At 44.4% G+C, this 24,254-nt stretch overlaps 1 protein-coding gene across 1 annotated transcript in view; it reads left to right on the top strand.

The window, feature by feature from the left end:
- Positions 1–24,254, top strand: part of LOC124722180 (dynein axonemal heavy chain 5) — an 843,802-nt gene that overhangs the window by 216,537 nt on the left and 603,011 nt on the right. The window contains exons 19-22 of the mRNA XM_047247380.1: positions 793–937; positions 1,046–1,169; positions 12,798–13,105; positions 22,076–22,228. Coding sequence (XP_047103336.1) covers positions 793–937; positions 1,046–1,169; positions 12,798–13,105; positions 22,076–22,228 — 730 coding nt within the window. The remainder of the gene's footprint in view (positions 1–792; positions 938–1,045; positions 1,170–12,797; positions 13,106–22,075; positions 22,229–24,254) is intronic.

The following is a 24,254-nucleotide window of genomic DNA, read 5'->3' as shown; positions in this document are numbered from 1 at the left end:
CTCGGAAACAGTGCATAATCATCACCTACTGCACCGGGAATTTATAAGAGACGCTGTCTGTCTTCAGCACTCCCGCTAGTCATCCGAAGGCATCGATAGCGTTATTGGATCCTAGTGGCAGCTTTTCGTTGACGCCGAAGTGAGTGCGAATTTGCAGGTGATCTTGCTTTCCATTGCTCCTGGGATGCCCTCTTTCACATTGCAGACGATTGCTTCTGGGATACCGAGTGCGTATCGGAGTCTTTTTCCCTCTGTCTCCAGAATACGGTATGCATCACGCGCCATGCAGAGCTAGTATGGCTTAACTTCGTTTGCCTTGTTTCGCGAATTGCAAATTGACCTGTCATATCTGCCATACATGAAGTGCAGAAAAATAATAGGATGAGCTAGAGCGGTTGGTACATTATTCTGATCACTGCTAGGGAATATTAGGCAAATTTCACAAACCCTTAGACAGAAGGGAAGGTAATTATTTAATGGAAAAAGAGATAACATACGGTATTCATTTTACAAAGACAATGAAACCTCTACGGACGGTTGTTATGCCTTCTGCAGTTGCGAAAGTACATCATAGTAGAAGTCAGTAATATAATAAACTGTAGTGGAAAAACTTTTCCTGAATAAATTGCAAGGATAAAGTGTACACATTATTTAGTCGGTCCATATTTCTCTATTACTACTGTAAATGTACTCACAAGACCATTAAAATGAAAAGACGATGGTATTTAAAAGATATTTTCTATTTATGGGATTATATTTTTTTCTGCTTTATTTTACTTTCTTTGATTTCAGGGTCAACGACGTTTACTCAAACCGAATATTAAAAGTCTTAGCTAGCATGCAGAAAGTGTGTCTCCACGCTTTACCTCAAGACGAGCCTTGGAGTGTGGAAGAGTTTCTACAGCAGACAGAGGATATCTGTCGAAATGCAGCTATTGTGAGTTCATATTGCTCCGACATTTTACGACTCTGTGTGAAAAAAATTTCGATTCATTCTCTGAGTTATATGTTCCCAGTTTCACATTGGGTACTTATGTTTATACAGGAATTAAATCGAAAGAGCCTTATGGTTGAAGAAGCAGTAGAAGAAGTGCTGGAATTGGTGAGAAGAGCTGGAGAAGCAATGAAAACTAGTTCAGATGGGGATGTTTTCAGCTGCATGCTTGATGGTAAGTACTGAGTGAGCTAGTGCAATAGCTAAGACACTGTACTCGTACTCGTAAGGAGCGTGGTTCAAATTCCTGTTCGTCTCTGCTGATTTATGTTTCCCGTGATTTCTCAAAATCACTGAAAGCGAAGGCCCTGATGGTTTCGGAAATACAGTGGCGGCGGATTTCATTTGCTATACTCGTTCAACCTGAGTTCATCCGCCGTATCCATTGACCTCGGCGTTCAACGGTCTTCTAAATCCTGAACCTCCCTCGTTCATAAATAACTTAGTCATTCGAGCCTCTAGCGACATTCATTCTCTTTTAGCACTCATTGGCTAGATCTTTTAATAAAATAGGATTAAGTCGCATAGTGCTCAGAGCCATTTGAACCAATAAAATAGCGTACTTGCAGTATTCTCCTCTAGACTGGCGATTTAAAATTATTTGTCGCCCTTTTGGAACGTCTCCGTACCTGATTTGTCATCGTAGATGTCTGCTATTCGGGGGACCCGAATTCAATTCCCGGCAATGCCAAGAATTTTTCCTCGGTGGGGGGCATAGATTGGAGACCAGTCAGTCAGTCTCCTGATACCAACCGAGGAGATACTTGAGCGAGAGGTAGCGGCTACAAGATCTGAAAAGCCAGCAACGTCCAGGAGAGCTGTGAACTGACCCCATGCCCCACCATGCAGCAGCCAAGTGACTCCATTGGCAGAGGATGATACGGCGGTCGGTCGATCCCGATTGGCCCGTATGTGCCCATAGCGGAGGAGCTTCGCTGTTCGCCTTTCTCTTCGTGTTTCTTCACAGCTCAGCTCCCACGGCCACGTGAGAACGCCAGAAACATCTCTTTCCAATCTCCCTTGAACGATGCGTTGGTGGATGTGTCATATGAGCTTTCATTATTTGTCACTGACATTGTCTTTTTGCAATTCTGTGCGACACAGTCTATGCAGACTTGCTCAGTCTTTCTTAGTCTTTCCCAACACAAAGAATTTTGTCTTAAACGTACAGATGCACACCCATATGAATAACACGTTAGTTTACATCCAACACCAGTTATTTGAGATCTCCCACGTTTTCTATGAAAAGGTCAGTGTCGATGTTACAGTGAATGTTGTCAATAGTTCTCACCCTACATTTCTCTATCTTTCTATCTTTGTTCTTCGCGCATTAGGTCTCCTCTGATAATAATAACAACCGGATTTAATCGATATTAAATAATAATGGTTCAAAACTTCCGTACTCCTTTGGCAGTTTTAAACCACTCTGTCTATACACGGTTCAGTGACATAAATGTGAGCACTTGTCAGACGGCCAAATAACCACCGTCTGCAGCGCGGACCGCTACGAGACGTGCAGGAAAAGAGTCAGTGAGGTTCTGGAAGGTATAACATGGATGAGGAGCCATTGCCGACTGCAGTGCCGTTCCCAGCTGCGCTAGGTTTCCCGGTTGAGGATTCAGCTCGATAGAGGTGGTCCCACAGATTCTTGATCAGGCTTAAATCCTGGGAGTCTGGTGGCCAGTGGATTACTATAAACTCATCCTGGTGCCCTTAGAACCGTGCATGTACAATGAGATCTGTATGACACGTTGCGTTGTCCTGCTGGTAGATGTCATTGTACCGAGAAAAAACAAAGTATTTGCAGGGGTGGACATGGTTCCCAAGGATAGATGCATATTTGTGTCGATCCATTGTGCCTTTCAGAACGACAAAATCACCCATGGAATGCCACGAGAACATTCCCAGAGCATAACGCTCACTCCTCCGGCCGGGGTTCTGCCCACTATTGTTGTAGTGTGTTTGCTTTTAGGCGTTTCATGCCGATGGAGCATAAAACATGATTCATCTGGAAAGGCCACCCGTCACCATTCAGTGGACGTCCAGTTGCAATAATGGCGTGCAAATTCCAGCCTTCGTTGCCGATGGACTGTAGTCAAGATGGGTGCTTGAACCAGGTGCCTGCTGCGGAGGCCCATACGGAACAACGTTCGCTGAACGGTCGTTGAGAAGACACTGTTGGTAGCCCCTTGGTTCGTCTAGGCGGTCAGTCGGTCAACATTTGCACATCTTTTGGCCCGAACACATCTTCGCCCTTGTCATCAATGGCCCAGGTGCACCACAGTTGCCTCGGCGCCGCTTTTGGATAGCGCCATTTTGCCATACACAGTGTATCTTAATCACGACGACACGCGAACTGTTCACAAACTTAGCCGTTTCGGAAATGCTTCCACCCTTGACCCGAAAGCCAATGATCGTGCTCTTTTGGACGTCAGAGAAATCGCTCTGTTTCCGCATTACGACTATGACTGCACTGTTTGCCGCGTTCCACCAACAGATAAGATTAGTTTAGTACTTGTTCCATAGATCATGAATACGACACTTCGTAATGATGTGGAACGTGTCAGGTTAATAAGAGGAGTCTATACAAGATATTACATTACACAAAATATTAAATGACACTTAATATTTTTAATTTTTATTTTTTTATTGTTTTGTGGGGGTTGGGGAAATTACCCACTTACTACATCCAAAAATTCATCTAATAAGTAGAAGGAGTTGCCATTAAGAAATTTTTTTAATTTCCTTTTAAATGCTATATGGCTATCTGTCAGACTTTTGATGCTATTAGGTGAGTGACCAAAGACTTTTGTGGCAGCATAATTTACCCCCTTCTGAGTCAAAGTTAGATTTAATCTTGAGTATGGAAGATCATCCTTTCTCCTAGTGTTGTAGCCATGTACACTGCTATTACTTTTGAATTTGTTCGGACTGTTAATAACAAATTTCATAAGTGAATATATATATTGTGAGGCTACAGTGAAGATCTCTAGCTCTTTAAATAAGTGTCTGCAGGATGATCTTGGATGAGCTCCAGCAATTATTCTGATTACACGCTTTTGTGCCATGAACACTCTTTTACTCAATGATGAGTTACCCCAGAACATGATGCCATAAGAAAGCAGAGAATGAAAATAGGCGTGGTAAGCTAATAGCGATAGAAACTGCTGTAAGTCTGTTATTTGGAGTAAGAGGTCATGAAAGTAGCTTGGAATTTCACATCACACCTCTTCAAAATAATGCTCGTGTCGGACTGAAACTGCAAGCCGCAAGAATCTGCACTCATCCAAAACAGCAAACTGACATATTCTTATTCGAGCAAATATTATTTAGGTCTGTTACCCATCAGACTCCACAAACATTATGAAATAACAAGCCTCTCGTCTTCTCCAAGAAACATGTCATATACCAGTTTTCATAATACTCATTATTGTCCTCGATTTAGAAAGTGAGCTTAAAGTTCCACAGTGTCGGTATTCGCTATTCACATTGTAAGATCACCTGCAGTACCTCTCCCCAGCTACTGAACGAGTTACGGAATCGGCGGCGGCCCCTCAAACCAGCGGCACCAACAACAGCGCCATGCCAACAGCACCATGGCCATCATCTGCGTTAGCAGCAACAAAACTAACAACGAAAATCTCCGTTTAAATCTCTGACCAGAACCCATCCTACAATTACCATTTCTTAAATTACCTAGAGATACAGGTTTTAATTCTAGTCATGTTCAGTATTTCAAAAGCATTTTATGTGAAACGCAATCCGAATCATAATTTTGTTGCAGATGTGACTACTTTCCATTAAATTAATTATGTCGTCGTCAGACTCCTCCCTAGTTACATTTACTATTCGCCACAAGAGGTCTTCACCATTCAGATAGTTACTGTACGTTGAATGCTCTTCATTACTCTAAAGCTTATGCTCAAGAATTAAAATGAATTGTCAATAACGAGAAAATAGTTTGAAGAAAGTAAGATTATAATTTAACGTTTCCTCGGCCATGACTTTAGTAGAGACGGAAAACAACATTGGACTGGAGAAGAAAATTGACGGCGGCTGTTTCAAACTAAAAAAGCCCTTCAAGTGCCCTTTCACAAAGACGGGTAAACGGCAAATGCATTTAACAACGGACCTTTCTATGGAACTAAGAGCCCCTCCTAAGAGAAAAATAATCCTTCATTTTTAAAATTTTGAACAGAGTAATGGTTCTTGGTTCGTGGTATTTACAACATTCTATTAATATATACCAGGGTTGGAACTTTAATAGTGGCAACTATTTATTTACAGCTCGTACAAAATAGGTACATGTTTCAAAGTTTTATTAACCTTCAAAGTAGTCACCAGCATTGTGTATAACCCGTTTCCAGCGATGTGGAAGTCGTAGGATACTCATAGCAGTGCCAGCTGTGTTGACAGTTCAAGAGACGCGGTCTATTGCAGGACGAATTTGTAGCAATTCTGAAGCAAATGCTGTGAAGTGTTTCCTTCAGTTTAGAAATCTAGTTGAACTCACGAGGGCTAAAGTCAGGGGAGTGCAGTAGGTGGTATAGCAGTTAGCAGCCCCCCCTTTTTTTTTTATTGTATTTCAATTCCCCATCGGGGCGGGCTGGCAGCAGCATAGGCGCTGCTCTTCAGCCGAAAGAACAAAACAATAGAAGACATTTAAAAACAGCATAGGAGAGAATAAGGTGAACATAGATATAAAAAAAGGGGGAACATCATGGAAGGCAATAGACAAAAAACGGGGTGACTGTAAAATGGAGATAAAAAACTGTTTAAAAGTAGCACACACAAAAAGCCACACACTGCGACGGTTAAAAGAACACAAGGCACAGTACGACAGGAGCATAAAGATAGCGATGGATGGCATAGCACATAACGTAACACTGACGGCGAACCTCAAGGCAGTACACAATTAAAATCACACCTCTAGACGCACACGAGAAACAGCACTAAACACAACACTGATGTGGCACACTGATGATGATCAATACAGAAGATCTGCCAGGCGCTAGGAGATGAGGGAGACCTGAAGAAGGGAGGGAGGGGAAGAGATGGGGGAGGGCAGCAGGGGGCGTGCGGAGGAGGGCCAGGTAGGGAGATATGTGGGAAGGAGAGAGGCAAGTATGGGGTGCAGGGTCTCAGGGGAGGGGGGGACGGAGGAAAATCCGCTCTGGGCGAAGTAAAGAGGAAAAGGGGGCCCTGGGGAGGGGGGGGGGGTGAACAAGGCCAGGTTATAGTTGGAAGGAAGGGTAGATGTCACGGCGAAGTTCGTCATCCGGGAGGGGGAGGCAGCCCTTGTAAATAGTACAGTACAATGGAATAACCCTCTGCCGTGCACTTCACAGTCGTCTGTAGAGCATGGCTATAGGAGAAGATGTAGCTACAAATTCCACGAAATAAATTATTTCCTAACTTTGTTAATTCTTTTCGATAATTCGTTGCATTCCTTATTCCGCAAGTACTGGATTTTTCTTTACAGGCCGTGTTCGTGTGTGTGAATATGCGTGTGTTACGTTAACCGTAAGTGAGTGCATTGTGTCAAGTGTAATAGTCCGTGTGTCCTGCAGTTGGAGATGATAGAAAAGGAAGACAGTCAGTATCACAGCTCACCCTAACAGCACCTGGTGGCTAAGAATTGCATTACGCGAACGGACCACCAACAGTGGCCGTGTCCTTGACAGAAATGTCGAACTAATGTGTGTTGCACACCTGAGTTACGGAGGTGAGTCTGTGGAACGATAGTTTATAGAATGTCATCACTGTGCCTGGTTCAGCAGTGAAAGTTCGTGTGATTATACATGGGAATTATATTTGCTATTCCGTTGAACCCACTACAGAGTGTACACTATCTGATCAAAAGTATCCGGAGACCTATCAGTGGACATTAATAAGGGGCGTGTAAACACTTAGCCTTAAAGACAGATTGAACTCTGCTGCAACACTTCCGAATGTCTATGGGTGAATGGCAGCCTGTTCCTCCTCAAGAGTTGAAACCAGAGAAGGTGCTGATGTTGTATACTGGGATCTGGAGCAATGTCGACGTTCTAGTCACCGCAGATGTGTTCCACTGAACTTAGGTCGATACTCTCCGCAGGGCATTCCGTTTGAGGAACGTTTGTGTCCACAAACCATTGCCTCACAGGTGTTGCTTTTTGACAGAGTGCATTGTCATGCCGATACAGTCATCACAGGCGGCTACACGGGTAGCAGGGGTTGTGTGGCGTGGAATGGGCGGTTTTTTAGGTTAGATGGCCTCGGGCAAGTACAGAAAGGGCAACAGCCTCAAAGGGTGCGGGGCAAAGTCAGGACATGCGGGGACCAAGCACCAGTCGGTATTGTAATCGGTATTGTAATTGTAAACTGCCGAAGCTGCGTTGGTAAAGTACCGGAACTTCAAGCGCTGATAGAAAGCACCGAAGCTGAAATCGTTATAGGTACGGAAAGCTGGCTGAAGCCAGAGATAAATTCTGCCGACATTTTTACAAAGGCACAGACAGTGTTTAGAAAGGATAGACTGCATGCAACCGGTGGTGGCGTGTTTGTCGCTGTTAGTAGTAGTTTATCCTGTAGTGAAATAGAAGTAGATAGTTCCTGTGAATTATTATGGGTGGAGGTTATACTCGACAACCGAGCAAGGATAATAATTGGCTCCTTTTACCGACCTCCCGACTCAGCAGCATTAGTGGCAAAACAACTGAGAGAAAATCTGGAATACATTTCACATAAATTTCCTCAGCATGTTATAGTCTTAGGTGGAGATTTCAATTTACCAGATATAGACTGGGACACTCAGATGTTTAGGACGGGTGGTAGGGACAGAGCATCGAGTGACATTATACTGAGTGCACTATCCGAAAATTACCTCGAGCAATTAAACAGAGAACCGACTCGTGGAGATAACATCTTGGACCTACTGATAACAAACAGACCCGAACTTTTCGACTCTTTAAGCGCAGAACAGGGAAACATTGATAATAAGGCCGTTGCAGCATCTCTGAAAATGGAAGTAAATAGGAATATAAAAAAAGGGAGAAAGGTTTATCTGTTTAGCAAGAGTAATAGAAGGCAGATTTCAGACTACCTATCAGATCAAAACGAAAATTTCTGTTCAGACACTGACAATGTTGAGTGTTTATGAAAAAGTTCAAGGCAATCGTAAAATGCGTTTTAGACAGGTACGTGCCGAGTAAAACTGTGAGGGAAGGGGAAAAACCCACCGTGGTTCAACAACAAAGTTAGGAAACTACTGCGAAAGCAAAGAGAGCTTCACTGTAAATTTAAACGCAGTCAAAACCTCTCAGAAAAACATAAGCTAAACTATGTCAAAGTTAGCGTAAGGAGGACTATGCGTGAAGCGTTCAGTGAATTCGAAAGTAAAATTCTATGTACCGACTTGACAGAAAATCCTAGGAAGTTCTGGTCTTACGTTAAATCAGTAAGTGGATCGAAACAGCATATCCAGACACTCTGAGATGATAATGGCATTGAAACAGAGGATGACACGCGTAAAGCTGAATTGCTAAACACCTTTTTCCAAAGCTGTGTCACAGAGGAGGACCGAACTGCAGTTGCTTCTCTAAATCCTCGAACGAGCGAAAAAATGGCTGACATCGAAATAAGTGTCCAAGGAATAGAAAAACAACTGAAATGACTCAACAGAGGAAAGTCCACTGGACCTGACGGGATACCAGTTCGATTCAACACAGAGTACGCGAAAGAACTTGCACCCCTTCTAACAGCCGTGTACCGCAAGTATCTAGAGGAACGGAAGGTTCCACATGATTGGAAAAGAGCATAGGTAGTTCCAGTTTTCAAGAAGGCCTATATCTCTGACATCGATCTGTTGTAGAATTTTAGAACATGTTTTTTGCTCGCGTATCATGTCATTTCTGGAAATCTAGAATCTACTCTGTAGGAATCAACATGGATTCCGGAAACAGCGATCGTGTGAGACCCAACTCGCTTTATTTGTTCGTGAGACCCAGAAAATATTAGATACAGGATCCCAGGTAGACGCCATTTTCCTTGACTTCCGGAAGGCGTTCGATACAGTTTCGCAATGTCGCCTGTTCAACAAAGTAAGAGCCTACGGAATATCAGACCAGCTGTGTGGCTGGATTGAAGAGTTTTTAGCAAACAGAACACAGCATGTTGTTATCAATGGAGAGACGTCTACAGACGTTAAAGTAACCTCTGGCGTGCCACAGGGGAGTGTTATGGGACCATTGCTTTTCACAATATATATAAATGACCTAGTAGATAGTGTCGGAAGTTCCATGCGGCTTTTCGTGGATGATGCTGTAGTATACAGAGAAGTTGCAGCATTAGAAAATTGCAGCGAAATGCAGGAAGATCTGCAGCGGATAGGCACTTGGTGCAGGGAGTGGAAACTGACCCTTAACATAGACAAATGTAATGTATTGCGAATACATAGGAAGTACGATCCTTTATTGTATGATTATATGATAGCAGAACAAACACTGGTAGCAGTTACTTCTGTAAAATATCTGGGAGTATGCGTGCGGAACGATTTGAAGTGGAATGATCATATAAAATTAATTGTTGGTAAGGCGGGTGCCAGGTTGAGATTCATTGGGAGAGTCCTTAGAAAATGTAATCCATCAACAAAAGAGGTGGCTTACAAAACTCGTTCGACCTATACTTGAGTATTGCTTATCAGTGTGGGATCCGTACCAGATCGGGATGACAGAGGAGATAGTGAAGATACAAATAAGAGCGGCGCGTTTTGTCACAGGGTTATTTGGTAAGCGTGATAGCGTTACGGAGATGTTTAGCGAACTCAGGTGGCAGACTCTGCAAGAGAGGCGCTCTGCATCGCGGTGTAGCTTGCTGTCCAGGTTTCGAGACGGTGCTTTTCTGGATGATGTATCGGATATATTGCTTCCCCCTACTTATACCTCCCGAGGTGATCACGAATGTAAATTAGAGAGATTCGAGCACGCACGGAGGCTTTCCGGCAGTCGTTCTTCCCGCGAACCATACGCGACTGGAACGGGAAAGGGAGGTAATGATAGTGGCACGTAAAGTCCCCTCCGCCACACACCGTTGGGTGGCTTGCGGAGTATAAATGTAGATAGGTAGATCGTCTTTGAACTGTCTCTTTACTGCACGCAGTACACAATGCTGTAATAGAGGTTCAAATCCTTCCGCATTTAGCGTTTGCTTAAGCGCAATAAACGGACCACACACTATCATCGAGATACACCCCCATGCGCAACGCCACCTCCTCTGCACTTCACTATTGGCACTACGCGTGAAGGCAGGAAACGTTCTCCGAACCCTTCCATCGGGCTGGCACAGAGCATAGCATGATTCATCAATCCAAATCACTCGTTTGCAGACACCCACTGTCCAGCGGCCCCTCTCTTTACATTACCTCAAGCGCCGCTTGGCACAGACTACAACAATTTATAGCTTATGAGGAGATGCTCTACAATTGTACCCCATCCTTTTTAACCCTGACGTACAGGCTTTGTTGCTGGTAGTACTCTCGAACTTTCGAGTGAATTCTTCCACTGTTTAATGCGATCACCCTCCGCAATGTTCGACCCTCCTGTCCGTTAGTATATGAGGTCTGTCTAGCTTTGATTTAGCTGCGGTTGTTCCTTCGCGTTTCCACTTCACAGTTACATATCAAATAGTAGGTTTGGGCACCTTTAAAAGGTCTGAAACGACCATGGTGGATTTGTTATTCAGTTCGCATCCGATGACTAGTCCAAGTTCGAAGTCAATAAGCTCTCCTGACCGACCCATTCTGCTGTTACTGCCTCTCTACTGACAACACAGTACTTTCCGCGTCCTTTCATAGTGGCGCTCGGGTCCACCTCTCGTGAGATATAGTAATGACTTCCGGAAAGCGTTTGACTCGGTGCCCCACTGCAGACTCCTAACTAACTAAGGTGCGAGCATATGGGATTGGTTCCCATATATGTGAGTGGCTCGAAGACTTCTTAAGTAATAGAACCCAGTACGTTGTCCTCGATGGTGAGTGTTCATCGGAGGTGAGAGTATCGTCTGGAGTGCCCCATGGAAGTGTGGTAGGTCCGCTCTTGTTTCCTAACTACATAAATGATCTTTTGGATAGAGTGGTGTGGTGTACATAGTTCCGCGTAGTCAGTGCGTACACAACTTTCGCACTAGAGCGCGCACTGCTAGGCACAACAGCGCAGATGCTGCGCTCGTCCGTCTCTGCTCTACGAGATGGCGCTGCCATAGAGACGGACGAAATTCTGCTTCCGCCGATCCGCGTATTAATATGCAACGCTAACGTAGAGCCTTTTCTCCTTGCGGATCACACTCACGCAATGATTCATAAATGCGCAAGGTGTTATAACGAGTGTACAGACCTCTGATTAGTCAGTCTGCATTTGCCTGCACCAGTCTGCATTTGTCTGTACCAGTCTATAGTCAAGTTTCACTCTGCGCCTAATAAGATTACCATATTCCTGTACATAGCCATGAAGATAAATGTATACACACTTTTGTCAAGTATCAGAGATATATGTGAGAATAAGATTAACGTACCAATACCAAAGGAACTTCATATTGTCAGTTGTAAATAGCATCCAGAACCAAGTTAATTGGTCACCATCAATCTGCTACTCTAAGCGTGCAAGTGGTATTTCTATCATCTGACCTAACGGCAGAAGATCAACATGCCATGATAAGACCACGAGACATATTGCTGACACTCGCCTACTCCGTTAGAGCGACAAGTCAAATAATCTGATGGTGTGTGTACTGAAGGTCTTACAGTACGCACACCACAAGTGGATAGCAATGTGTGGCTGTTTGTTGATGATTCTGTGGTGTACGGGAAGATGTCGTCGTTGTGTGACTATAGGACGATACAAGATGACTTGGACAGGATTTGTGATTGGTGTAAAGAATGGTAGCTAACTCTAAATATAGATAAATGTAAATTGATGCAGATGAATAGGAAAAAGAATCCCGCAATTTTTGAATACGCCATTAGTAGTATAGCGCTTGACACAGACACGTCGATTAAATATTTGGGCGTAACATTGCAAAGCGATATGAAGTGGGACAAACATATAATGGCAGTTGTGGGGGAGGTGGATAGTCGTCTTCGGTTCGTTGGCAGAATTTTGGGAAGATGTGGTTCATCTGTAGAGGAGACCGCTTATAAAACACTAATGCGACCTATTCTTGAATACTGCTCGAGCGTTTGGGATCCCTATCAGGTCGGATTGAGGGAGGACATAGAAGCAATTCAAAGCCGGGCTGCCAGATTTGTTACTAGTAGGTTTGATCATCACGCGAGTGTTACGGAAATGCTTCCGGAACTCGGGTGGGTGTCTCTAGAGGAAAGGAGGCGTTATTTTCGTGAATCGCTACTGAGGAAATTTAGAGAACCAGCATTTGAGGCTGACTGCAGTACAATTTTACTGCCGCCAACTTACATTTCGCGGGAAGGCCACAAAGATAAGATAAGATAAGAGAGATCAGGGCTCGTACAGAGGCATATAGGCAGTCATTTTTCCCTCGTTCTGTTTGGGAGTGGAACAGGAGGAGAAGATGCTAGTTGTGGTACGACGTACCCTCCGCCACGCACCGTATGGTGGATTGCGGAGTATGTATGTAGATGTAGATGTATTCCTCAGTACGTCGGGCTGTCCAGATACATTTGATGAGATACAGTGTATTATCAGTGGAGGAAGAAAGCAGAGTACTCTTTTATTGAAACCCAATCCTGTAGCGAAGCGGGACCACTTTATGCAAATATGTAGTGAATCAGCGGCCTTGGTGGTTGCAGAAGAGCAGGAAGCGGCGGGAGGTGCGGGCGGGAACGGCAGCGTGGTGTCGGGGAGTTCGAACCAGCAGCAGCAGGACTGGAGCCTGGTGTGGGAGTGCTTCGACAGCCCGCACACGCTGCTCGCCACGGGCAACGGCGGGCTCTCCAAGGTGATGCAGGAGCTGGTGCGCAACGCCGTCGCCGAGATGCGCCGCTACTACAGCCGCAAGGTGGTCGACGTGCTCATCAGAGTCACCAGGCACTCGCTCGACTGCCTGCGGAAGCGCTTCTACGTCGACCTGGAAGGAGGTGAGCCAACACTTACACTTCTGGTCTACGATATTCGTTGTTGGTCAGTATAAAGCACAATATGTTACAACGAGTGACACGACACTGCTCAGAGTCACAAATTTCTGACGGCTTACGCTCCAACACATACAGCAACTTATCTAGAAATTTCGGGTCATTCATAAGTACGACCAGGGTTTCAGAAGACTACTGTGGAAGAACTAAAAGATGTGCAGTAAACAGATACATATCAGTGGATAGAGCATCGCTCCAAGCTTTCATCTTATATTACACTGGTGCTCAACATGGACACCCTCTGTAACTTGGCAAACGCCAACACTGTAGTCAAACTCTTTTCATACACATCCCAATCCGTCATGGCCGATATAAGCGACCGCATTAATTAGATTTCTTTGCATGTATTCCAAATTAAATGGGGGCATGAACACACAGTCTCTGGCCTAACCCCATAAGAAGAAACCACATACAGGGTGAAAAGTATTTAAACCGACAAACTGGGAGGTTGTAGTAGACATCAAAACAAATATTTTTCCATAATGTCATTTTTCCGATGAGGATTATTTAAACAAGTGAAGGCCGTATTACGCTCTTCAGTTCTTATAGGTCGTATTACAATCTTCAGTTGTTAGAGAGCGTATTACGCTCTTCAGTTGTAGGCAACTGCTTTCCACCAGTGTAGTAGTGCATTGTGTCTGTTTACTAATGGAGCGATACACCTGGAAGGTACTACGTAGCGCACCACAACGGACGAGCTGCACAGTGAGTTTATCAACAACAATATCCTAATCGCCGTATCCCGCATCATACGACCTTTGCTGCTGTGTACCAACGTCTGCGTGAGACCGGGTCATTTAGCAGATTACCTGTACAGGGGTGCCGTCGCACGGTAAGAACGCTACAATTTGAGGAAGCTTTCTTGCAGCATGTGGAGCGGGATCCTTCAACCAGCACTCGTGCAATTGCCCGTAACATGGGGACGAATCAGACGAATGTAAGAACAGTTCTTGGAGAGCAGTTGTTACGTCCATTTCACTTACAGCGTGTCCACAACCTGGAACCAGTTGATTATCCACCCACAGCACAGTTTTCGCAGTGGTACCTGTAACAGTCTGAAATGCATCCTACATTTCCATCCTGTGTTCTTTACCGATGAAGCAACGTTCGGGAGTGATGGAGCCTTCAACATGCACAATTCGCATATTTGGAGTGAGGATAACCCACATGCCACAGTTACTAGCGCTCATCAAGTGCTGCTCTTCGTTAATGTGTGTGTCAGTGTTGTTGGGGACTGTTTAATTGGGCCGTATCTGCTACCTAGGCCATTAAATGGCAGGCACTATTACAATTTTCTCGCCAGAGCATTGCCAGAATTGCTGGAAGACGTCCCGCTCCCTACAAGACAATGGCTCTGAGCACTATGGAATTCAACTGCTGAGGTCATTAGTCCCCTAGAACTTAGAACTAGTTAAACCTAACTAACCTAAGGACATCACAAACATCCATGCCCGAGGCAGGATTCGAACCTGCGACCGCAGCGGTCTTGCGGTTCCAGACTGCAGCGCCTTTAACCGCACGGCCACTTCGGCCGGCTACAAGACAATGCATGCGGTTCCAACACGACGGGGCGCCGGCACATTTCAGTCGTCGTGTGCGTCGATTCCTGGACCCCCGGTTCCCAGAAATGCTGATTGGCAGAGGTGGTCCTGTACCATGGCCTGCTCGATCCCCAGATATGTCCCCTCTGGACTTTTTTGTGTGGGGAGAGATGTGCAACCTTGTTTACGCAACTCCTGTTGCATCAGAAGAGGATCTGGTTGCCCGGATAGTAGCAGCATCAGGAACAATTCAGGTACTTCTGGGATTTTTGCCCGTGCCGGACAGAGCATGATCCGACTGTGTAACCTTTGTTTACGTGTCAATTGAGGCATTTTTGAAAATCTACCGTAACTGAAATTGGGTGGTGTTAATGTGTTGTCTCTTGGTAATAAACAAATGGAAAAGTGTTTGTTGGTTTAATTAATTTGCCGCCAGAGAAATCTTCCTCTACCGCTTTAAATACACCTCATAGGAAAAAATGACATTAGGGAAAAATATTAGTTTTGATGTCCCCTACAACCCCCCAGAGTTTGTCGGTTTAAATACTTTTCACCCTGTGTAGTTAAGTCAGGTGTCCGGCCGTGGGGGCCATTGAAAAAGAGGAGAATGGTGATGAGACGCATGTCTAATTTCACACGGAGGCATTTAGGCATTTAGGTAATCACGAACGCCTTAAAGGAAGCGTCGTAAGGGACATTATCTTGTTGTAAAATGAAATCTGCGCCATCTTGCTGTAGTTTGCGTATAAACCGTTGCTGCAGCATGTCCAGCTACATTAAACCAGTCAAAGTTTATTCTCCAAATAGAAAATTGGGCATATATTTATGAAGAAGATGTGACACAAAAAGACTTTAACATCAGGGGAATCACAATTTTGTTCCACAATCTCGTACGGATTTTATGTGCCCCAAACACATGCGTTATGACGATTCACCTTTCCAAACACATGAAACATGGCTTCAGAATTGATAACTGACTTTCGTAAGAAACTATGTTGCTCCAGTTGCCGATACAAGCCATTTAAAACTTCAGAACGAAGCTCACTGTCTCGAATAGCCAGCATATGTATAACAACAACTGCCACCAGTATGGTTTTATACGAAGACGTTTGTGCAGAACGCACCACACAGATGACTGATGTATCTGCAGTTCTCTACTCGCACGTGGTGTCGATTTCTTTAGGCTCCCGCCGAGTGATTCCAGCACAGCCTCCATCTTCTTTGCTGACGTTCCAGGCCATGCATTGTTTTGTCTGTTGGAGATTTTTCCTAATATATGGTACAAAATGATCGTTGAACAGTGACAACTGAGTCACATTTAGCTAATTCGAGGACACAAAATGCACGCATCGCTCAATTATACGCCATGTTCTGATAGGCTTGTTCCCAGGTGGTGTGCTCTGCAACTACGCAACGGCACCTGCTATAGATCTAAACTTGGAGAGATACTCTATCCAACGATATACTCTCAGTTATTCACACATCAAAAACAGTTTTGCATCGCCTCGGCTCCGACGGTTCCGGAACCTGTACATAAAATTGGAATACAAATCAACATAAACATCATATTCGCCCTTTTTGTTGCTCATGAAAACCACACATTCCCTGTTGTACCACCATGTAGCTAGACCTTCAGATGTGGTGGTCCAGATTGCTGTACACACCGGTACGTCTAATACCCAGTAACACGTCCTCTTCCATTGATGCATGCCTGTATTCGTCGTGGCATACTATCCACACGTTCATCAAGGCACTGTTGGTCTAGATTGTCACACTCCTCAACGGCGATTCGGCGTAGACCCCTCAGAGTGACTGTTGGGTCACGTCGTCTATAAACAGCCCTTTTCAATCCATCCCAGGCATCTTCGATAGGTTTCATGTCTGGAGAACATGCTGACCACTCTAGTCGAGCGATGTCGTTATCCTAAAGGAAGTCATTCACAAGATGTTCACGACGGGGGCGCGAATTGTCGTCCATGAAGACGCATGCCTTGCCAAAATGCTGCCGATATGGTAGCACTGTCGGACGGAGGATGGCATTCACGTATCGTACAGCCGCTACGGCGCATTCCATGACCACCAGCGGCGTACGTCGGCCCCATATAATACCACTCCAAAACAGCAGGGAACCTCCGCCTTGCTGCACTTGCTGCACAGTGTGTCTAAGGCGTTCAGTCTGACCGGATTGCCACCAAACACGTCTCCGACGATTGTATGGTTGAAGGCACATACGACCCTCATCGGTGAAGAGAACGTGATGTGAATCTTGAGCTGTCCATTCGGCATGTTGTTAGTCCAATATGTACCGCGCTGCATGGTGTCATGATTGCAAACATGGACCTCGCCATGGACTTCCGGAGTGAAGTTGCGCATCATGCAGCCTATTGCGCACAGCTTGAGTTGTAACACGACGCCCTATGGTTGCACGAAAAGCATTATTCAGCATGGTGGCGTTGCTGTCAAGTTTCCTCCGAGCCATAATCCGTAGGTAGTTGTCAACCACTGCAGTAGTAGCCCTTGGGCGGCGTGAGCGAGGCATGTCAGCAACAGTTCCTGTCTCTCTGTATCTCCTCCATGTCCGAACAACATCGCTTTGGTTCACTCCGAGACGCCTGGACACTTCCCTTGGTCAGAGCCCTTCCTGACACAAAGTATCAATGCGGACGCGATCGAACCGCAGTATTAACCGTCTAGGCACGGTTGAACTACAGACAACACGAGCCGTGTACCTCCTTCCTGGTGGAAAGAGTTGTCGGACTCCCTCTGTCTAATAGGCGCTGCTCATGCATGGTTGTTTACATCTCTGAACAGTCAAAGGTGCTGTGTCTGTGATACAGTATTCACAGTCAACGTCTATCTTCAGGAGTTCAGAGAGCTGGGGTGGTGCAAAACTTTTTTGACGTGTCCAATAAACGTATGGTAAATTTTTCACAGAAGTCTTCTACAACAAAGCTAAAAAGAGTATGAATTACACACGATGGTAACTTACACATGATGGTAACTTACAGAAATGTTTCCATCAACGACGAGCATACCGCGGTTAGATCTTAGTCCTGAGCAAAAGACTGATTTAGATAGAACTTATAAAAATGAACGCAATATTTTCAGATGAGGGTCGTTATTATTTTAATTATTTACATTTTCTAAATCTAGGTTTTTGTATTAAAACAGCTAACATCAGTATCCATTTCCTACCAACGTTGAACACAGCGTTTAAAATGTATACTTATTCACAGTGTACAAATTGACGTAGCATGACACTAAGAATAGTGAGATTGAGAGATGATACATTACATTTCCCCCACTGCTATCACTGACGTCTCAGTTTTTTAGTGTCGAAAGTATACTTCCTCTTACTATGTCTGAAACTCTTGCACAAAATACGATGAATATGGGGGTAGCTATTATGAAGCGGATACAATTGTTTCAGTTAGTGTGATTAGCAGAAAGGCGACGTTATGCCTCAGGAGGCAACAGTGAGCTTGTTTTATAATTTATTAGCGACCAGCCCCAGCTTCACGCGGTTGGCACTGAGTACCTACGGCCGGACGACTTGTCTGGCTTATCAATAATCTATACTACAGTATAAAGGCAAGCCTTTGTTTAACGTTGTTACGAAAAACCTCGAACAGTTCTTGACCGACCTGCTTCACATTTGTACACGATACTTAAATGAACGTTCGGACGGCCGCGGTGGTCTCGCGGTTCTAGGCGCGCAGTCCGGAACCGCGCGACTGCTACGGTCGCAGGTTCGAATCCTGCCTCGGGCATGGATGTGTGTGATGTCATTAGGTTAGTTAGGTTTAAGTAGTTCTAAGTTCTGGGGGACTGATGACCACAGCTGTTGGGTCCCATAGTGCTCAGAGCCATTTGAACCATTTTTGAACGTTCGGACAGGCGTAGGCTACGTGTATTCAGTACGTACAGTACATAAATTGACTAGCACTTGGATGGAATCTGCCGAGCGCTGCTGGCAAGCAGGGTGCACTCAGCCCTTGTGACACCAATTGAGGAGCTACTTGACTCAGAAGTAGCGGCTTCCGGTGCGAACACATGTGCCTCCATTTTCGCCTCTAATGACGCCTATAGGCTGAAGGTGACACTGCGCTTGATGAAGGTGACTCTGCAGTCGAACGGTAGCGTTGGGCGTTCAGAGGCTCGTTCGTTCGGAATTTAGCTTTTCAGTACCTAAATACCTATGTAATATATCAAGGGCAAACGGTCTTACAAAAAATTTCGAAAAGTTCTTGAGCAATTTAAGTCAAATTTTTACACGATACTGTAATGAACATTTCGAAGGACGTAGGCTATATATTTTTAATATTTATAACACGTAAATACGTATGTAATATATAAAGGAGGAACGTTCTTACCAATAATCTCGAAACGTTCTTGACCAATTAACTTCAAATTCTTATACAATACTCCAATGAATATTCGGACAGAAAACGGCTGTACATTTTTTAAATGTATGTAATATACAAATATGTATTTAATATAAAAGGGGAATATTGTTAGCAGAAATTTCAAAAAGTTCTTCACCGATTAAAACCGACTCTGAAATATAAAATGCAGTGCTGTACTGTGAAAATGTGCGGTTTTGATTCCTTGTTCGTAGTCAATTGCAACTATGATTCGAGCGCATCTAAAACATTCGACAAATTGCTTATTCCATCTACATTGTTTCTACTTGTATATATATATTTTCAAACAAAAATAGTATACACAACAATTTACTGTTTTGTTTTCTTCCTCGCCATCGGTTTTACAGGAAACAGAGAAAACATATTTACGGCTTATTGGCGTATGAGTAGTATACTACTACGGAATCTCATTAGTATGAAACTTTGCAATTCTGCCCATTCACAGACTAAAAGTATGTGAAATACTGTCACTAAAGTTACTATCTTCACAGATCGAGCAGCTGGAAAGATGTCTCTCAATCCCCGTATGCCAATAATCCTAACCAATTTACTCATTCATTTTAAGCGACTTCAATTCCAAATCAGGATTTCGTTTGTTATAACAATAAATAAGTCTCAAGGTCAGAGAGAGGGTAAAAAGGGTGTCGTGTATTCTCCTCCCTGTGAAATTTCCGCCCAGAAAAGATCGAGGAAGGGCCCACTGATCCCCCGTGTACTCTCAGCCCTATGAATTTTCCGCCCTGTAGAATTTCCGCCCAGAAAAGTTCGAGGAAGGGCCCATTAATCCCCTGGAGACACGAGCTAGCATCCTCAAGCCGTACGGTACTACCCATACTATATGTTGCATGTAACAATTTCAGTGTTATTAGTTCTGATATGTATATGTTTTTACGTAGAGAGTTCTTACTGATTAAAAGTAAAAAATAATGATTCTATTAATTTATGCAGAAGTTTGGTTTAGAAAACGTACACAGCGACGTTGCCCAAGTGGAGCACAAAATAAGTAAATAAATAAATAAACAAATAAATTGCGGTCTGGTTTATGGAGGGCCATTTGTTGGCTGGTTCAATGCTGAAATTTGTTAAGCTTACATCAGAGAAGCACTCGACCCAAAGGACATGAAAGAAGGCGCCAAAATATTATAGTTAATGAGTGCATTTGTAGATGATCAAAAAATTTTACAAGACTAACAAAAACTAGGAACTTATTAAGGATGTGGTTCTTGATCAAACTGAAGGACTTAAAGAAAACTTAAAAAATCTTGCACATAACTGTCATGCAAAATGAGACAGTGTATTAGTTGAAGAAAGAGTAAATCAACAAGAATCCAATGAAAGTAGTAGTAGTAATATTTTCTTTTCTGACATCTGCCAGTGAGCTTTGACTGTCTTGGAAATCCAACATTTGAATCATCAAAATATTAAGTGTCAAAAAATTTAAAAACAAACATTGCTCATTCGTTATTGTTTAACAGACAAGGAGATAAAAAAAAGCGTTAACTAACAGTTAACGACTGACTCCTTCTATATCAGACACAGCGAAAGAATGTTTTTAGAACTTGGATGGCACATTAAACTAAAAATCACATTTTTTGCTGTTCTTGTTGTAGTCTCTTTACCACAGGCACGAGTTTGAACAACGCATATAAATTTGTTAAAAGTTTTCAAGCGTGGTTGAATTTTTAAACCTTAAAACCTTAGGAACAAGTCTTAACTGTAAACAAAAATACCTTACCGAGACATCACCTAAAACGTAAGAACGGTCCTATCGAAATTAGTAAATAAATAAATGATTTTGTGCGAATGGTAATAGGTGAGACGACAGAAGTCCGCGTTGGGTTCCAAAATACCACCGTGTAAACGTCAGTTTGAAGCAGGACAAAATATTCGACGTGTGGGTAACAAAATGGGAAATTAATACAGTTCTGTGCGAGCTCGAAATTGATCACGGCAAATATCGCCAAGTCATTCAATAACTTAATATTTAAATATCTCAGGAGTCTCATCTTTGCATCAATAGTGCACGTCTTTCTAGAGTGAATGGGAACTCACAAAAAGCAAGTTTACATTCCAAAGATATGCTTCATTTTAACTCAATATATGATCATTCATCATTACAACCTACAGAAAACCAATTTTGCGTTTGGTGTTTCATGTCACGACCACAGTTGTGGTCATTAGAGATTTAGATTTCGCTCGGATTGTTGGTTACGGGAGAGTTGGAGGTGGGGGAAGGAGGGGGGGGGGGGAAGCTACCATGACCTCTTTAAGCATTTGCTTAAACAAGGAAAACCAAATACAGTAGACTATGGACGGCCACATGATTGGCGACCCCTGGTTAGCCACTGCGCTAGCCCCGCTTGGTACGATAAACAACAAATAGACAGTAGATAGAACAAAATAAGACTTCACACAGACTTTAGAATACTTCAGTACGTAAAGAAGATTCGTTTCTTTTACATCACCAGACAGCAGTCATTGTCAATAGATATATTTTCATAAGAGTGCACTTATTAAATACACGGAAATATTAAGTGGCATTATGTTCACACATGAGTAGGCTGGGGCGGGGACGGAGCCTATCCGCCGTTTCTAGGCCCCCGGTTAACATACAATACAATACAATACAATGGTTACTCTAACTTTCGTTATTTTTACGAACCGTTTTAATAAAGACATCAAACAATTACAAATTAGAGTATAAAGTTAACGAAGTATTCTGCCTTTGTCATCCTCTACTTGCATATCGTTAGTAGCATTTAGCCTGGAATAGTTGACTCTGTCCAGAGGAAATCCATCGAAACATTAGTACGCTAGCATGTAGCTGGGATTACTCTGTGACTAGTCATTTTCAGAACAGAAGTCATCCCCAGTAGAACCTACCTATAAGCTATTCGTCATTGGCATACTAGTATTTTAATGGATTCGAGAAAGAATGCTGGTGGGTTTGACGGCAGGCCAACCAGAGCAGAAGCCAGTTTTCCTGCTGAACGCAACGCTGATGATCCCCAAGGTGGTGGTACGGCCCAGCCTTGAAGACGTTCAGGACGCTCTCGCCACGGCCGGCAAGAACATCTCCAGCGTCGCGAAGGGCGTCGGCCAGTGGACTGGCGGCCAAAGCCAACAGGTGAAGCATCGCACGGCGTACACTTCGCTGCTCTCAGGCTTTGCTGCTTTCTGGTCAGTAATGATCACCTGCTGCTTCGTAGAGATCCATAAATCTTTCGAGTGAGTTAGAGGCTGCCATAATATATGCAAACTACTTAGCATATTCCCAAGCAAAGATGATCACATCTGTTTATAGTAGCATGAAGAAAATTTGTAGGCTTGGCAATGAAAGACTGTGTTCTTTGCTTTATACCTGTATTTTTTTATGTAGACGCTTTTCACTTAAATGCAATCTGTCCAACGTTTTTCCATTGAGGATATTCTCTTCCTGAAATGTGGTTCTGAATGATCTGGAAGATACAATTTTATGGCTTCTGTAACCTCTTCATTGTTATCAGTAATAAATTTCTTTAGAGGTGGGACTTGGTCAGAAGTTGCCAAATCTGCTGAGTAGGGTGAATATTCCACCGTTTCATAATTAAAATATGCCAGTTTTTTTGGTAGATTCTTTTATGTGTTTGTCTGTTTTTTGTTTGTCTGTTGTCGATGTACACTCCTGGAAATTGAAATAAGAACACCGTGAATTCATTGTCCCAGGAAGGGGAAACTTTATTGACACATTCCTTGGGTCAGATACATCACATGATCACACTGACAGAACCACAGGCACATAGACACAGGCAACAGAGCATGCACAATGTCGGCACTAGTACAGTGTATATCCACCTTTCGCAGCAATGCAGGCTGCTATTCTCCCATGGAGACGATCGTAGAGATGATGGATGTAGTCCTGTGGAACGGCTTGCCATGCCATTTCCACCTGGCGCCTCAGTTGGACCAGCGTTCGTGCTGGACGTGCAGACCGCGTGAGACGACGCTTCATCCAGTCCCAAACATGCTCAATGGGGGACAGAACCGGAGATCTTGCTGGCCAGGGTAGTTGACTTACACTTTCTAGAGCACGTTGGGTGGCACGGGATACATGCGGACGTGCATTGTCCTGTTGGAACAGCAAGTTCCCTTGCCGGTCTAGGAATGGTAGAACGATGGGTTCGATGACGGTTTGGATGTACCGTGCACTATTCAGTGTCCCCTCGACGATCACCAGTGGTGTACGGCCAGTGTAGGAGATGGCTCCCCACACCATGATGCCGGGTGTTGGCCCTGTGTGCCTCGGTCGTATGCAGTCCTGATTGTGGCGCTCACCTGCACGGCGCCAAACACGCATACGACCATCATTGGCACCAAGGCAGAAGCGACTCTCATCGCTGAAGACGACACGTCTCCATTCGTCGCTCCATTCACGCCTGTCGCGACACCACTGGAGGTGGGCTGCACTATGTTGGGGCGTGAGCGGAAGACGGCCTAACGATGTGCGGGACCGTAGCCCAGCTTCATGGAGACGGTTGCGAATGGTCCTCGCCGATACCTCAGGAGCAACAGTGTCCCTAATTTGCTGGGAAGTGGCGGTGCGGTCCCCTACGGCACTGCGTAGGATCCTACGGTCTTGGCGTGCATCCGTGCGTCGCTGCGGTCCGGTCCCAGGTCGACGGGCACGTGCACCTTCCGCCGACCACTGGCGACAACATCGATGTACTGTGGAGACCTCACGCCCCACGTGTTGAGCAATTCGGCGGTACGTCCACCCGGCCTCCCGCATGCCCACTATACGCCCTCGCTCAAAGTCCGTCAACTGCACATACGGTTCACGTCCACGCTGTCGCGGCATGCTACCAGAGTTAAAGACTGCGATGGAGCTCCGTATGCCACGGCAAACTGGCTGACACTGACGGCGGCGGTGCACAAATGCTGCGCAGCTAGCGCCATTCGACGGCCAACACCGCGGTTCCTGGTGTGTCCGCTGTGCCGTGCGTGTGATCATTGCTTGTACAGCCCTCTCGCAGTGTCCGGAGCAAGTATGGTGGGTCTGACACACCGGTGTCAATGTGTTCTTTTTTCCATTTCCAGGAGTGTATTATGCTCGCAGTAAAAGGTCGTAACAACGTGATAATATTGTCTCTGATAGTGCTGTTAAAAGAATTACT

This window comes from Schistocerca piceifrons, chromosome X, assembly GCF_021461385.2.
Source record: "Schistocerca piceifrons isolate TAMUIC-IGC-003096 chromosome X, iqSchPice1.1, whole genome shotgun sequence".
NCBI lineage: Eukaryota > Metazoa > Arthropoda > Insecta > Orthoptera > Acrididae > Schistocerca > Schistocerca piceifrons.
The sequence above is the reverse complement of the archived record's forward strand: the minus strand, read 5'-3'. Positions and strand labels throughout refer to the sequence as shown.